The 17,342-nt window shown below is 35.0% G+C and overlaps 1 protein-coding gene across 5 annotated transcripts in view; it reads right to left on the bottom strand.

Moving 5' to 3' along the window:
* FAM126B (family with sequence similarity 126 member B) overlaps positions 4,043-17,342 on the bottom strand; it is a 69,609-nt gene continuing 56,309 nt past the window's right edge. For 4 of the 5 annotated variants that reach the window (XM_018060973.1, XM_005676358.3, XM_013971062.2 and 1 more), the window contains 3 exons: positions 16,643-16,802; positions 15,749-15,916; positions 4,043-11,735 (listed from right to left, as the gene is read on the bottom strand). In XM_018060973.1, coding sequence (XP_017916462.1) covers positions 11,134-11,735; positions 15,749-15,916; positions 16,643-16,802 — 930 coding nt within the window. In that variant the 3' untranslated portion in view covers positions 4,043-11,133. The remainder of the gene's footprint in view (positions 11,736-15,748; positions 15,917-16,642; positions 16,803-17,342) is intronic. The other variant, XM_018060965.1, reaches the window with a different exon arrangement.

Genomic DNA, 17,342 nt, shown 5'->3' with positions numbered 1-17,342 from the left:
CATCCAACCTATTTGAATTATGACCCAGGGCCACATTTAGATCTTTAGAGGCCCTAAACATGAAAGACTTTATTTCTACCCTCTCCCATGCAGTTAAAAATAACATTAAATTACAAATAATTGCAAAGAAGTCCAACTTCCTAAGCTGCTTTTTCCCAGGTGGTTGGGAGGAAGGAAATAAATTTTTTTTAAGTTTTGTATTTTGGGAGACTCCTTTATGAATTGTCTAAACCAGCTTTTCTAGATGCTCGTCACTCATCAGAGAAATGCAAATCAAAACCACAATGAGGTACCATTTCATGCCAGTCAGAATGGCTGTGAGCCAAAAGTCTACAAGCAATAAATGCTGGAGAGGGTGTGGAGAAAAGGGAACCCTCTTACACTGTTGGTGGGAATGCAAACTAGTACAGCCACTATGGAGAACAGTGTGGAGATTCCTTAAAAAACTGGAAATAGAACTGCCTTTATGACCCAGCAATCCCACTGCTGGGCATACACACTGAGGAAACCAGAATTGAAAGAGACACGTGTACCCCAATGTTCATCGCAGCACTGTTTATAACAGCCAGGACATGGAAGCGACCTAGATGTCCATCAGCAGATGAATGGATAAGAAAGCTGTGGTACATGTACACAATGGAGTATTACTCAGCCATTAAAAAGAATACATTTGAATCCATTCTAATTAGGCGGATGAAACTGGAGCCTATTATACAGTGAAGTAAGCCAGAAAGAAAAACACCAATACAGTATACTAACACATATATATGGAATTTAGAAAGATGGTAACGATAACCCTGTATGTGAGACAGCAAAAGACACACAGATGTACAGAACAGTCTTTTGGACTCTGTGGGAGAGGGAAAGGGTGGGATGATTTGGGAGAATGGCATTGAAACATGTATAATATCATATAAGAAACAAACCGCCAGTCCAGGTTTGATGCAGGGTACAGGATGCTTGGGGCTGGTGCACTGGGATGACCCAGAGGCATAGTACGGGGAGGGAGGTGGGAGGGGGGTTCAGGATGGGGAACGTGTGTATACCCCAGATTCATGTTGATGTATGGCGAAACCAATACAATATTGTAATTAGCCTCCAATTAAAATAAATAAATTTAAATTAAAAAAAAATAAACCAGCTTTTCTCAACTGAGGTTCCTCATAGGAACCATAGAAAGACTATTTTCTCGTTTCTCCAGTCACACATGCACTCTGGAGAAATAAGAATGGGATATAATTAAGGACAGTAGTCAACTGGAAACATTATATTGGATTGGCCAAGGAGTTTATTCAGGTTTTTCTGTAACATGGAAAAACCTGAATAGACTTTTCAGCCAACCCAACATATGTAGGAGAAAAGTTAATTTAAAAATAACTATGGATATCTAGGGTATGAGGACTTGATTCTTTCAAGGGTTTAATTTGCCTTTTAGTAATCTAGCTCTACTGAGATCCAAACTCCCCTTCCTTCCCAGCTTCCACAGGGCCCTTGGCCTCAGGCAAGTGAGAACAATCAACATTATATGCAGCTGTATCTTGATGGTTAAGTGCAGAAGTCTGTGAGCCTGAATGTCTTGAGTGTCTCTGCTCTATCACTTACTAGCTCGGTGACCTAGTTGTTCAGTTGCTAAATTGTGTCCAACTCTTTGCTATCCCATTAACTGCAGCAAGCCAGGTTTTCCTGTCCTTCACTATCTCCCTGAGTTTGCTCAAACTCATGTCAATTGAGTCAGTGATGCCATCCAACCATCTCTTGCTCTGCTGTCCCCTTCTCCTCTTGCCCTCAATCTTTCCCAGCATTAGGGTCTTTCCCAATGAATCAGCTCTTCACACCAGGTGGCCCAAGTATTGGATCTTCAGCTTCAGCATCAGTCTTTCCAGTGAATATTCAGGGTGGATTTTGTTTAGGATTAACTCATATGATCTCCTTGCTGTCCAAGGGACTCTCAAGTCTTCTCCAGCACCACAGTTTGAAAGTGTCAATTCTTCGATTTTCTCTATGTCCAACTTTCACATCCATAACCTGATTACTTGAAAAACCATTACTGTATAGGTTTGACTATACAGACCTTTGTCAGCAAAGTGACATCTGGTTTTGTGTGTTTTTTTTTTTTTTTTTTTTTTGGCTTTTGCTTTTCAATATGCTGTCTTGGTTTGTCATAGCTTTTCTTCCAAGGAGCAAGTCTTTTAATTTCATGGCAAGTCTTTTAATTTCACCATCCACAGTGATTTTGGAGCCCAAGAAAATGAAATCTGACACTGTTTCCACTTTTTCCCCGATCGACTTGCCATGAAGTGATGGCACCAGTTGCCACAATCTTTGTTTTTTGAATTTTTTTTTAATTGGAGGCTAATTACTTGGGTTTTGCCATACATTGACATGAATCAACTGTTTTAAGCCAGCTTTTCCACTCTCCTCTTTCACCTTCAAGAGGCTCTTTAGTTCCTCTTCATTTTCTGCCATTAAAGTGGTATCATCTGCATATCTGAGGTTGTTGATAACTTCAGATGGAATTTCCTTTTTTTATAAAGGAAGAGTAATAGTACCTATTGGGGCTTCTCAGGTGGCTCAGTGGTTAAGAAACCGCTTGCTAGTGCAGGAGACACGGGGTTGATCTCTGGGTTGGGAAGATACCCTGGAGAAGGAAATGGCAATACACTCCAGTATTCTTGCCTGGGAAATCCCATGGACAAAGGAGCCTAGAGGACTACAGTCCATGGGGTTGCCAAGAGTTGGACACGACTGAGCGACTACATCACTACCACCATAACAAACAATACCTATCAGACACTTGTATTAACTGAGAACTGAATAGTGGTATTTTCTGTAAAGTGTTTATAATGGTGCTTGGCACATCCTACCACTGAACAAGTGTCATTTTTAATTCATTCTTGGACCATAAAATATTGTGTCCTGGACCAGAGTTGTATTTGTATGGAAGGATACTGCCTCCACTACCTTATTAATATTCACTATTACAGTACCTTAAAGTGACTTTCTTCTTTGTACTTTCTCTGTATTTTCTAAGGTTTTCAAATGAACAAGTAATATTTTGATACTTAAAATTTTTTAATTTTTTTTCCAGGCCCTGCTGCGTGGTATGGAGGATCCTATTTTCCCAACCAGGGATTGAATCTGCACCTCCTGCAGTGGAAATGCAGAATCTTAACCAATGGACCACCAAGTAATATATTTTTAATGAAAGGAATACTGAAACTGTCAACTGGTAAAACGCATTCTTCCTAACTGATGGAGAACTAGAGTTGAGGGAAATAAAAAGGTCTGGTGAGTTGCCTTTTATCACTCTTCTGGAACTGCTAATCTATACCAGCAATTTTGCATTAAGGCATAACAAGATATAAAAGGGAAGAGAAAGCTTTGGCTCATAAGTAAGGAATACCAGGCATGAGGAAAAAAGGTACAAGAGATTTTTCTAGAAAGTGCATGTAAAAGGAAAGGAAAAGGCAGCCTGGGGGCTCAGGCCTTTGTTAAATCCATATTCTAAGAGAAGGTTAAAGTATCTTTAGAAAGACAATGTAGCATCGATCAAGAAGTTTAATGCTAGAGAACGAACTGCTGGTAAGAGTATGAGAAAAGCACTTTCATACATTACTGAAGAGTGTAAATGGCACTGTAATAATGGTGGCTCCAGAAAAGAAAATTAGTTCTAATGTCTCAGTACTAGAAACAGTTGTGCTTCACCTGAGAAACTGATTTAAGGATATCTCAAAATCACATTGTTAATCTCTCTCTCGTTGGCTGCTTTAAAGCTCAGAGATAAGTATGTACCTCAACAGTAACATAAATGTATGGCACACGTTTTATGTATTAATTTCACTCCTGCCTACATGTTATTTCTTATTTTGGGTGCTATATGTAATTTTATATATTGCCTTAATTTTATAAATTTCCTTAATAGGGTATCGTATAAATTAAAAACTTCAGACATACATGAATAAAATTACATGCTTTGAAAAATGCAATGAAGGACCATTTTAAGCTAAGAAACCTAGGTATGATATAAATTAACTCAGGAAAATCCAGTCAAAAGCCAAATAAAGCTGTATTTTATACTGTACAAAAGAAAATTTACATCCTTAATGTAACTAGATACATCTAGGGAAAAATTACACATCTCTCAAGAAACACAATATTTAACATCTTAGATATGATTCTGCATTGCAGACTGATAATGAATTTTATACATCTTTATTTATAACTTAAAATATTTTTTCATCTCTGGCAGATATTTACAAGGTCAACAGTGACTACATTTCACATTTCAACAATCAACAGCATTAACCAGTTCAGTAAGACAGTTAAGATAATGGCTTACATGCACCAATAAATATGATCTTAAATGTGCGTTTCTTCTTCAGCTCTGAAAAAAATGTTTTCACTAGTCCTAGTTTGAAAGGACATCAGTCAATAGTGATCATATTTTCTTCCTGACTATCGTATTTAAATTTTAACCAGCGTTATTCTCTCAATACTTGGCAAGTTTACACCAAGCTATAGGTTGATCCTGGTTAAGAAACAAAAACGTGTAAGAGCTGACCTATTTAACCTGTATCCTTTTATGAAGCAAACGTGAAAGTAGGATATTTCCTGTATACTTGTCCATTGTGACAGAGATCAGATACATGATGTTACAGTAGTAAAAAACTCTTCAGAAATTGTAGGTCAGGAGAGTCAAATTATGATGACAAAGTGGGAAAATTATCTTTGCATCATAAAACTGTTTCACTTAACCAGTTAAACTGAATGTAAAGCCAGTATAAGTTTTAGAATAAGAATCAAAAAACCACCACTGTAAAGCAGTTAATGAACTTCTTACAAATATTTTAAAACAACACAAAGAACATTTAGCATATGTCTCAATTCAGTTTGGATGATAAAACTTAAAAAACCCACAAAAACCGAAGTTCATAATTGTTAGAAAGCCAATCTTTTCTAAGATAGCAGATCAACACATTCATTACTTTTTAACTTCTATCTGATATAAAAAAAAATAATACATACAGCCTGTTTGGGACATCAGGTAATATACAAATTCATATCCCCCAAATCATTATTTAACAGTTTAAGTAAATTCTTTAGTGCTTACTGAACTGTTTTAAAAATAAGTGTTTTAACTTTTCTTAACCCAATCGTTTTTCTGCAAAGAAAAAAAATACCCAGAATGACCGAGTACATAAATTATGTAAACAAACATCGTTTTAGCCAATATCATACTTACTAGAAATAACTGACAGTGCTCACTTAAAAATACACATTTCTATAATTTACCCTCAATTTTTTTAGAAAGTCACAATATTATACAGTATACCAATTACAGAAATTCTTCTCTCTCCCCCTTTCATTTAATACTGATGAGCAAAATCCTTAATTTGAATTAAGGAGACATAAAAATTTGCCATAAGAAATAATATTTGGACTTAACCCTTAACTGGTACTTTTGCTGGAAGTATAAATGTTGACATTTTAACAACACGATAAGAAAACCTCAAAAGGAATCTTGCAGGTTCTGTATATCTGTTCCACATGGAAGAATATTTCCCCCAGGGCTAGAAATCAATCCTTCATGTTAAAGGGGCCTCATTCCTTAAGAGTTAGGTACTTCAAATTTTATATTTGGTTGATTCATTTTCTTTGGTAACTTTTGTAGTTTATGAAGATGTGAAGAATTTCCTCTGATATCATTAACACTACACTTTTGACACTCAAATACAGCAAACCAGATTAATATGAATTCTGTAGTTGGGAATGGACTGTCCAATTAAGTTCCTTTTCTTTGAAAATAGAAGACTTTCTTTACTAAACCTACCTTCAGATACACAATTCTGAAAAAAAAAAAAAAAAGACTCATTTATACTTTAAGCTATGCCTAATTCTAATTTTGGGTGTAAAAATCTGTATTAACAGCATAATAGCAGACATCTGAATATGACTTAATTTGTAAACATTTTCAGAAAATCCAGAAACAAAACATAGAACTTACGTATCTGTACTATGCTGCCAGTTATTTCACATCATTGCCAGCAATCTGCTAACTTCTATCCTAAACTGTTTGCTCTTCTATTTCTCATGTGACTAATGGCTAAGATTATAAACATACTGAAGAGACTGAAGTTAAATTTTGTGGTTATGTGGTCAGGTTCAGAAGCAATGTACCTACATGGGCAGGGGAAGGTTGGATGATTATATGACTCCTCTAATTCTAATGGCTTGGGACCACCACACAAATTTCTGGCACCACCAAAAATCCAATAGTTCAAGTGCACATTGGTTGACTCTACAAATAGTATTTCCTATATATGTTCAGTGCCAATATGATATACCCATTAGGTATACAATGTAGGTTAATACTAAAATTTGTCTTACATTATCAACACGACCACCTTGGCAATCAATGGAAAGTTTTATCAATCTGGTGACTCATGGTTTTCTTTTTTTTTTTTAGCACTGTTAACAATTTTATACTGCATTCCATTTTATAATCTGGCAAATATTCTAACATTTAGAGTTTAAGCTATCAATTATTTCTAGCTGATTTTCAAACAGCTTGTTTCTAAAAAGCACTTTTTAAAAAATTATTTTTACAAATAAGTGTCTCAACCGACTTAGTGGTTTGAAACATGACAATAATCATTCAACTTGAAAGATAAAAAGTCTCAGGTTCAGACTGTTTACATAGCCATAATATAGAAAAAATTGCTCTAAAATTGTTGTAGATTTTCTGACCACTGTCATGACTTATTAAACATTTTAAAACTAAAAAACAAGTATGTAACTGAAATCCTGATTTTTAAAAAACAAAACCATAAAACTTACTTTGTAATTCCAAGATCAGAAATGGAGAGAACCTCCTTGCTAGTGTCTGTATAAATAGTGTACTACCCACTGAAGATACGTACTAGTATTTTTATTTACAGATGAACATGCAGAGAATTAAATGAGACTGACTGATTGTCAACAATTAAAAGCACTCAAAAATGGACCCATACTAACTTGTCTGAGTAGGAAAAATACCGCAATTCATTAAAATATTCACAAAAATGGTGCAAACAAAACAACTTAAAAGGAGTTATTCTCAGTACTTCAGTAAAGCTACCAAGTGGAATTTGAGAATGTAGGTTGGAAATATTGAGCTTATATAGCTGGGACTACTGCATTTAAGACATTTTATACCATATATACACTTTAAATGACATGGTTCACCATTCTGCTATGCAACCATAAGCTTCACTATAAATTTTTTTCAATCAAAGAAGGAAATAATTGCTTGTTATCTATCTGCTCTGAGCACAAGGTTCAATCTCCTTACATTAGAAATTATGAAATCAAATTTATCTTTACTTTGCAATACTACATTGTGCAATACACTTAACCTGCCACCTAGGTGACTGTGAAAGCTGGCTGATTCAAAATTACTTAAGATAACTAGAAATACTGATTAAAGTCATTTTCACTGGGTTTATTTTTGCATTTAAATAAATTCCCAGAAACATAATAAACTATAAAATGGCAGCATACAATTGTTAAGTGGCAGAAAACAGTAAGGCATAAATTAGAGTAAGAAAAATGTATTATCCTTCCCCATCTATGTTTATTACTCTACATTTTTCTCTGGATTTAATACTTTTCTTAATGTGCTATATTCACCACTACTAGACCCAAACTGTAAAGAAACTGCAGAATTGGAGAGTGTTCCATACCACACTCACCATATGATGAGTGAAAGGAGGCAGTGGGGTGTTAATATGCATTTGACGGGAGACAGGAGTTTGACTCTGGCTCTGCTTCTAAGTTATGTGACTTTGAGCACATTACAACCTTTTTGAGCCTCAGTTTCCTAAGAATGGATATGAAGTAGTGGGTGCTGGGAGACTCCTAGATTACCTCTATGGTCTCTTTAGCACACAAAAAATTGACTTTATAATAAATAGGCACAGGAGAATCATTGGGAAGACTAGTGGTAATGATCAGGATTTCAAATTACAATCATCACGCTCCCATGCAGCTTCTCAAAATATTTTCGTATTTAAAAATCTTACTTCTAAGCTAGCTTTCACTTTACACTTCATTTGTTCTAAAATATATGTGTTCTAGTAACATGATTTCAAATTAACATCATAGAGAAGAATTCCCAAAACTTACAGATAATTTCCTTGTATTTCTTAATTGAACCTGGCATAGATAACATCAATCAAATTGTTTTATTATAGAAAACAAGTATTTTCACCCTAACTAGCTTGTCCATAAATGAAAGAACTTTTTAAAATGGAAGTTAGGAAGTATAAAAACAAAAAGTTTTTAAAGGATAAAGCATGAATATTGCTGGCATATATTTGTAACAGCTGTATATCTGAAAACTATTTTACATTAAATGCAATGATGCAAATGAATATTAAAAAATCTCTTTGAAAATGTGACTATGGTTTATGACTGACTCACTCCATTTTAACTGTATCTTGCACAGGAAATCTGTTCTAAGACACCAAATGCAAAATTTGAATTAAATGAAATGTTTCTTCTTTGGGGCCAAATTATACCACTTAAAAGAATGGAACACAAATGTTAGAGGGTCATGAAACATTAATGGGTATGTGTGTGTACAAGATATATATGAACACACATAAAATCCTCTAAGTTGAAAGTTTTTCAAAACCAACTTTTCAAGTGTAATATAAGATTTCTAACAAATCAGAGGGAGAGTTTATTATGTCTTTTACAGTTTTTGCTGTAATATGGTATTATTTGGGGGTTTTTTGTGCTATAACTAAAAGCATGCTAGATTTAGGTGCCAATAAATGCACAACTTGCTAAATTAAAAACAACCCTTCAGCCTCTTAAATCAACTAGGCAGTTTTACCATAAAGTGACTGATCTCCAGCCAAGATCTCACCTCCTGTTAAGTATAATGCTCTTTTCTTTTCATACCCAAAACTTTGCTTTCCTTATTATGTTATATATCTTTACACCTCATTTATTTGGCTTTTAATTCATTTATCTGACATCCCTTAGTTAAATTAAAAGAAAAGATATCTAAAATATGTCTTTGTGATATATACATATACACACTATATATATACACACACATATACACACATATATATACACAAATCAATAAATCTCTATTTATCAACTTTTAGCTTTTCTTCAGACTTTGGCAATGTTATAGGTAATAGTCCAGGTTCTAGTTTTCCATTTTCATATGAGCTGAAAAATATTACACACCACCAAATTCAAACAAGCATCTCACTGTTTTCATAAAGATTCTAACAGAAAGTACCTTACAAAACCCCCCAAAATAAAAAACTCTTACAATAAAAAGGAAGGGGCTGGATTTTAAGGTGTGAAAAAATGAGAAGCATTTTTCTGGTTATTTTATCAAAATCTATTGGAATTTTAATCAGTAGAGGTAATATTTCAAACTGTTAATTAGGAGAATACTTGCTTCTGTAAATTCAGTATATTTTTCTTTTACAATAATAAAATAAGAATGTCTAATGTACAAAGCATTCATCGCTCTGAATATTGTGTGGAAGAATGTATAGCAGTTCAAGTCACAATACACTGATTTTCAAAAACCAATATAGTTTCTTCTATTTCAGTCAAGCATTAGAGCCTGGGGCCCAGATGGGTTCATAATGAAATCTTATCCAACCAAATCAGAACTAAAAAAAAAATAATTTCTAAAAAAACCAATAATGCATTTTCATAGCCTCTTAGCACAGTTACCAAATGCTACTTACATACATTCAACATCTAGCTTACTGGCATGATTTCAAAGATTTATAAAAATGAGAACTTTTGCAGATATATGATTAGAAGGTACACAAATTGCATTACATTAAACACAAAGGCAGTGTGGTCCTTGTAGGAGAAATCAAGTCAGTACCCCCTGGTAGAAATGCTCTATAAAAATGTGTCACATTGAAGCATCAGTGTTTTCAGCCAATTATCTGTCCCTGATGTATTTCCTTGGAGTATATGACCTATCAGGACTTCAGGTTTCTTAATCCAAAATATCTGACTGAATTTAGGTACATCTAGAAAGCAGCTGAAAGGGTTTCTCCAATAGTCTGACATCATAGAAAGTGGGTTGAGAAATCCCTCTCTTTACCTGAAGACGTACTTATTCTACTTCAGTCATCATCAGCTCACAAAGGAAAAGGAAAAAAAAAAAATCAAAACTTCCCCTCACACAAACAATCCCACACAAGCTAAACAGAAACTGCCCCCTCCCCCCATAAAACCCCAGCACCGCAGTGTCAATCATTCCTGGGAAATAGAACAAGCCCCTTGGATTCTCTGATTTATTAGCTGTTCAAACTCAAAGGACAGAAATGACCTTATGTCCCTGTGGGGAGGAGGGAAGACATGTTAATAATGACTATAGAGCCATTGAGAAAGTGCATTATCTATTACACAATCAACTTAGAGCCCTGTCCTCCAACAGAGGTGGCCACAACTTGATTCAAATGCCTCAGTAATTGAACATTGTATCCTCGAGATAAAGGAGATGGGGGAAAAAAAGAGCCACCCTCATTTTAATGAAAAAGTGCAGCAGTCTACCACCTTTCCCCATGCTTCTCAAGAAAATGATTGCACAGACTCAGAGAAGTCCAAAGTCATAGCAGAATCTCTGAGGCACTCCTGGTTAAGAGAGAAAAAAATATGATCCAGTTATCTTCATAGTTCTACAGATTATGAGAACAAACCCGTTTTTTTTTTTTTTTTAAAAAACAAAAGCCAAAGTATCATTCATAGGGATCATATACACCATTTCCTCTAACATAACCTCAGTCTCACAGTGTTGAAATGGGACCGATCAGCCTACGATGGATTGCACATCACCCAAGGAGAAATGAAGGTGTGGAAAATGCAAACATTTTCTACTGCTTCACAAACACGCTTACAAGGAACAGGTGAAGAGAAGATAGAGGAAGAGAGAAAAGAAAACCTTATTGCTGTTTCCATACAAAATACAGTATGAAGATACCTAAACTAAATCAGATCTGTTTATGATGACCAATGTTTTCACAATGTGGGATGAAGTGTCTTCTTGCACAATGAAATGTTCAGTCTAGAAGATAAGCAGAAAGATGAGAGAGGATATCAAGACTACACCTGGGATATTAGCTGCATATTGAAACTTGGGGATCGAGACTGCTTGGTTAAGGGAGCTCCTGGGCTGAGGAGCTCTTTACCTTCTCCAGCTTGACCTAGCCGGTCTTCCTGTAGACTGATAGTTGAATATCGATTAGCATTGTTAGCTGCTAAATTAGTAATACCCTCAGTGCCAACCCCAATGCTGGTACTTGCTTGACTGCCATTTACATAGTCAAATGATTTACTTGAGGAAGCACTGGCTGTCCGGATTAGATTAATGCTATTAGTTTTTGGCACCACCTGGCCAGCAGGCAGGCTCAGGTGTTTCTTCATCGGTGTCAGCTCAATTGAATCTACACTAAGATCAGTTGGTTGCTGTACATACTGCCTGCGAACTACTGAATCTCGAGGGCTCTCATTGGATTTGATGGCAGAAGTTGTTTCTTTATCCTTGGCTGAACGCCCAGTTGCTACTTTCCTTAAGCTTCCCCTCTGAGAAGAGGAGGATGGTTTGGTCCCAATTGGCTGGCTGCTGAGGGAAGCCCCTGATGAAAATCCTTCATCTGCATCATTCAGGTTTATCGACTCCTCTCCTCCATTTATACCCTCAGCACCTAAAAAACAAATCAGACAGACTCAGCAATAGCTAAATTAAATAAAAAGCAGCCGTGAGTAACAACTGAACTGACCTTTTCTCCTAGGTAATGTTTGCTATAGGTCAGCAATGACCCTTGCTACAAACACTTTCCCTAAATAATTTAGGGGAAGGAGCCTCAATCTATACAGAATTCTGATGTTATTTATTCTGTTCATTTAGCTTTAACTGGGCTAGCTTATGTAAAACTATTCACAAACAAGTCTAGCATACTATTAATATCAATATTTAGACACACAACTGTAGGTAAAATACATAGTGATCATAAATCTTTATGATACACCTTGTCAATTTGAGGTGAGCATATCTGTCTAAAAAAACCAAAAATTTTCCTATCTTCCTTAACCTATCATAAAATAGGAGACCCTTCTAATTTCAGTCACCCAGAATAATGTCAAAAACTCATCCCCAAACCCTTTTTAACTACTATGAAATTTTATATTTAAAAGCTAATTGCTTCCAAATGGCTTTAAAATCTTTAACATGAACTAGTACATTTTCCAACTCTAAACTAAAAACTCTACATTGCTTCTAGTAACTTCAGTCATATTTTACCTTATGAACATGCCTACTCACTGGTTTCCATATTTTCTTGATCAATTAATGTGAAAATATTTGATTATCAGAGAACAAAGGTAAGAACCAAGAAGGATACTGAGGACGAATTTTTTACTATTTTATAATATAATAATATAATAATTTTATATTATATATTTATATAATATTTTAGATTTTAAGTATTGAGATATATTATTTTGGGATCATAAAATACTTATAGTATTCCATTAAGTTTCATGCAGAAACTGCAGTTAACAAAAGAATTCTTATCTTGGGATTTTGTAAGAAAAGCAGCATGTATTCAGTTTGGGTTTCCAGAAAGCCCGATTCCTTTACTGTAAGTATGATCAACACTCTCTTAGAAAATAGAACATTTGCTTCTTTCAAAAACTGACCGAAGTTTGCTACCTTTAAAATATGTTTACCAGATTGTAAGAAAGTTCAGTCTAAATCTACATTCAGATATCAATATTTTAGCTAAGGTAAACTGTTAGGACAGAAATCCAAAAAAATATCACTTTGAGATACAAGTTACCTAAGTAAAATATACACAAAATACTTAAACACAATCTTTATTTAACATAGTACTTGGAAAAATATATTTTCTCATGTGGATTAGTTATTTCTTTCCTTCAAAAGAAGAATGAAATCGGCTATCCTTAAAGCAAAAGGCATCTTCTTGTTATATCCAGCAGTTTAGTAATCTTTATTCATCATGCAAAGCCATATGAAAATGCAGCTGACACCACTTCTCTCAACCCCTTCCTCAAGAACAGTATATAGTGTACATCAAAATAAAAACTTTAAATTATATTTCTATGACATCTAAGCAATTTATTCATAATTACTATGAAGAACTCCACAATGCTCAGGAAAAGACAGTTACTGGTTCAGAATTAATATCAGTAATATAAAACTAGAAGTGAACAGAAATATGTCATTGGCTATACATATGGTTAGGAAAAGAGACTGAGAGACTTAGTGCTAGCTTCTGAATTTTGCCACATGCAGATCTGATGCCCAAGCAATATGGCCATAAAAGAGATATGACAACGTAGAAACCACCATGCAAGAGAACCTACTGATATTTTATATACTAAGAAATGCTATTTCAGTATAGTGGAACACTGAATATACTTTAATCACAAGCATGGTCCTCAGTTTAGTAATAATTTTAAATACAGCTTTAAAAGTCATAAACGTTACTTAACAATAAGGATAAAGATAGGTGATGAATTCTCCCTTCAATTCCAACACGTAATGAATACAACTTTAACTGTAAAACTATTTAGAACCGTTAGAAAACATGTTTTCTTTTTTCTTTTGGTTGCACCACATGACTTGTGGGATTTTAGTTTTCTGACAAGGGATTGAACCTGGGTCCTCAGAAGCTGAGAGAGCAGAGTCCTAACCACTGCAGATGCCAGGTGAAATTCCCTTCGTTTTCTTTTAGAAGGTCAATTATTGATGCTAAACCAAAAGCTCCAGCAGACTTCAGAATTACCAAAACTTTTCATTAGTTTTAATAATTTCCATATATCTGTCTAAAAAACCTCAAGGAATAAAAAGGCTATTATGTCTAATAACATTTTCCTTTCTAATTTTCTCCTTGGGTGATAATACTATTCATGATCCAAAGATGAGACAACCAAAAGGATTTTTAATGAATTTTCCTATTTATGTTGCTTTTCCTTAAAAATTAGCTTTTACTACTACTGATTTAAAGCTACAATTAAACTAGATTAAAAGGAAAAATAACTTGAGAAATTTCAAACACACTAATGGGACTCATTCCTTTTCTAAATGGCTATATCCCACCTTCACTGAAATTTTATCAGTAATAGGAGATATTAAAACAGGATGTTTTAACATTTAATAGGACATTTTAAAGGAATTACTATTTTTTCTTTTCAAAGTGTATGACTTATGATTAATAGGAAGAAATGATTCTACCCAATCCCATACTTAAATTTCATCAATGTTAGTGAATACTGTACTACATTTAGCATGGATACTCCAATATTCTAACAATGGCAGTAGATCCACTTCAAGTGGCTCATTTAGTCACCAAGAAAGTGGAGAAACAGATGTTGACCAATTTAGGCCAACTCTGAATTTGACATCTATTCATACACTTATTTTTACGCCTTATACAAGATACAACTGACTCCCAGGGATAACATAGAGAGGTACAGAAAAAATGAAAAGGAAAGGCTGTATCTTTCACATGGTTCTCTTCATAGTACCAACTTCTTTGGGTCCCTAGATCATGCACATGCAACACTGTTAAGTCAGGTCACTCTGGGCAAATGGGCAAGGGAACAGAAGGTAGATTTAGGTTCTTACTGAGCATGCTCAAATTTTTAACGCACCAAAGAGCAAGAGATTTTCCTAAGGTGGAATAAATAAAAATATGTAACCTATTTTAAAACTACTTGCTATATTTCATAAATTAGTATACAAGTTCCACAGCAGCAATACATTAAATAATGAAAAAACTGTTAGGCTACAGTATCCTCTTTTATAAAACCGATTTCTATGGCATCACATGTTAAACAGCAAATAAATACTTTCCTATCAGAGAGAAGTGTTCTTTTATAGATAACAGTCGTGGCTGTGGTGGTGGTGGAGGGGTAAAAAAAAATTCTCATTTGAGATACCCATACTGTATAAACAAGGATCTACTAGGATTTATGACTTCTAAATAATACACTTCACTTCTGTTTGGGAGCTATATAAGATAAGCATTATTTACAATAAATGATAAAAATGTAGTGTGCACCACGAGAGTACATTTATAGAGGAAAGATGTCAGTAGTTCAGACCCAGGCAACTTGATTTGAAGATTATAAGAAGCCAATCAATACTGGTTTATTCTGTCAAAGAGATAAGAAGTTTTTGTTAATTGGCCACCCTGGGACTAGAGACAAATCAGCCAGCTCCATTTCAGTCCCATTTCTCAAAGATAATGCATTAAAGCTTTAAAACTCTCACCTATTTTCCGAATAATACATTATCAACTAAATGAAATTGATACACATTGAATAAGGCGGCTCAGGTCCATTGGGTGCATTTTTCCCTTCCTGATGTTAGGATAAACATGCTCAGTAATGAAGAAATCCCAAGCATTTGCAGACCTTTTGGAGACAGGCCTCTCCCTTGTTAGTAGCCATGCCAAGCTGCTCTTTAATACACAGGGATGCAGACTCCAGGCCAGCACAAATGGTAACTAAAGATTGTACCTGACCTGGTGCTAGCATATAGGGGGGGTGCGCTTTGCAAGGAGAGTCTAATACACCCTGGGGTAGTGGAAACACACACTAGAATGGAAAGATGTTCTGCTTGGGGACAGAGAGCCAGGATCCTTCTCCAGCAACTGCCTCACTGACTTCTGCCTCCTCATCTCTGTCCTACCCTCTGTTGTGGCTGCTGCTGAGTTGGGCTCCGGTGAGCCGTGCTCAGGAGTCCTGTGCACCAGCAGCTCCCCCTCTTGCACACGTTTGATCCCTAGGTCAGTGGAGCCGTGTTGGATCGGGGAGCCAGGAATACTCGAGTCAGCCTCGTTTGAGAAGTCAAAGCCATCTGGGATTCAACATATAAAATTTTAGTGCTTTTTTGCTGCTCTATTCTTTTCTGAGCATTTTGACCCAGGCAGATAAGAGAATGTATATATGGATATGACATAAACACAAACATTATTTATATAGTTACATGTGTGTGCACAGCATGCACACACATAAGGCAGCAGATGAACAATGTGAGGTTTGCAAATGAATAGGAGAAAAAAATAGAGATCATTAAAATGGCAATTAATCTCTCTTAGGCAAGACAGCTTGACTATTCAAGTAGCATATGCCTATGAAATACTGCTGGACTCAGCACTTACAAAACAAGGAAAAGAAAGATAAAAATCAGTTATTTTATGTATCTTGTATTATACCATTAGTTTGGCCAGTTATATAATTTTCTCCCACACTGCTCATACAGGTACCTTTTTTCGGAAACAGGCTTAAAGAAATTTCTTTTCTATTGTTATTACTAGTTAAAAAAAATTAACTTGATCTTATTTTCTGTTTTAACATTCAGAGAGCAGTTTAAATGACATCCTTCTACTTTATAAAATATATATACATATTTCTATTAAAATGAATTCAGGTATACAAACCACATTTCTAGTGCTATTTTAAACAACTAAACAATTTTACTTAACTACATAAAGTACTATAATATCATGTATAAATATAGTCTGTAAAAACAGTGATAAATTTACTTTAACCCATTAGTGGGCTATAGGGATTTTATATTCACCTTCTCTCCTCCATCTATGACGACGGATTGAAGCTGTTGTAATCGCAGTCCGAGAAATCCTCGGCACTGTTGGAGTGACTTCAACTTTAAGTACTTTCTGGCCTTCTTGTGAAGAATCAGGAGCATCAAACGGTAATGAGTTTTTCATGGCATTGGCAACCTAAAATGATAAGTCTATATGTACTTACATTCAATATACAATTTATGCTTACTGTACATTTCATGTATCCATACTTTCTTGAATATGTATTTAAAAGTTGCTCTACAAAATAGAAAAATATAATGTGTCAGAAATCTTTATATTTCCACTGGTCTGTATTCTTTTAGGTAGGCTTCTAAGATGAGAATTCATTTAAAAATATGAGTCACACACACTCATGAACTCTGAAGTTGCTAAGCTTTCAAGGAGAAAATACATTCCAAAGAGTTTTAAACATTTGAACCCTGATACAAGAAAATTTGGAGTAAGTTTCTTTCTGATTCTTCAGATGATAAATAACAGGCAAAATTTAATTTACAATAAAAAAATTAGCTTTGTTTTCATGAGGAGACATCTTCTCTAAACACATCTGGCACTTTGTTCCACCAAGTTCTGCCCTCTGTGGAGGAGAGTGAGGTATCTGGCTGGAAAGTAATAGCCATTGGCTGCTCCATGTTTTCTGATTGAGTAGTGCTGACCTAACAAAGATCTTGAGCTAGA

The sequence above is a fragment of the Capra hircus genome, chromosome 2 (genome assembly GCF_001704415.2).
Source record: "Capra hircus breed San Clemente chromosome 2, ASM170441v1, whole genome shotgun sequence".
Lineage (NCBI taxonomy): Eukaryota > Metazoa > Chordata > Mammalia > Artiodactyla > Bovidae > Capra > Capra hircus.
Note: the sequence above shows the minus strand (reverse complement) of the source record. Positions and strands in the feature narration are given on the sequence as shown.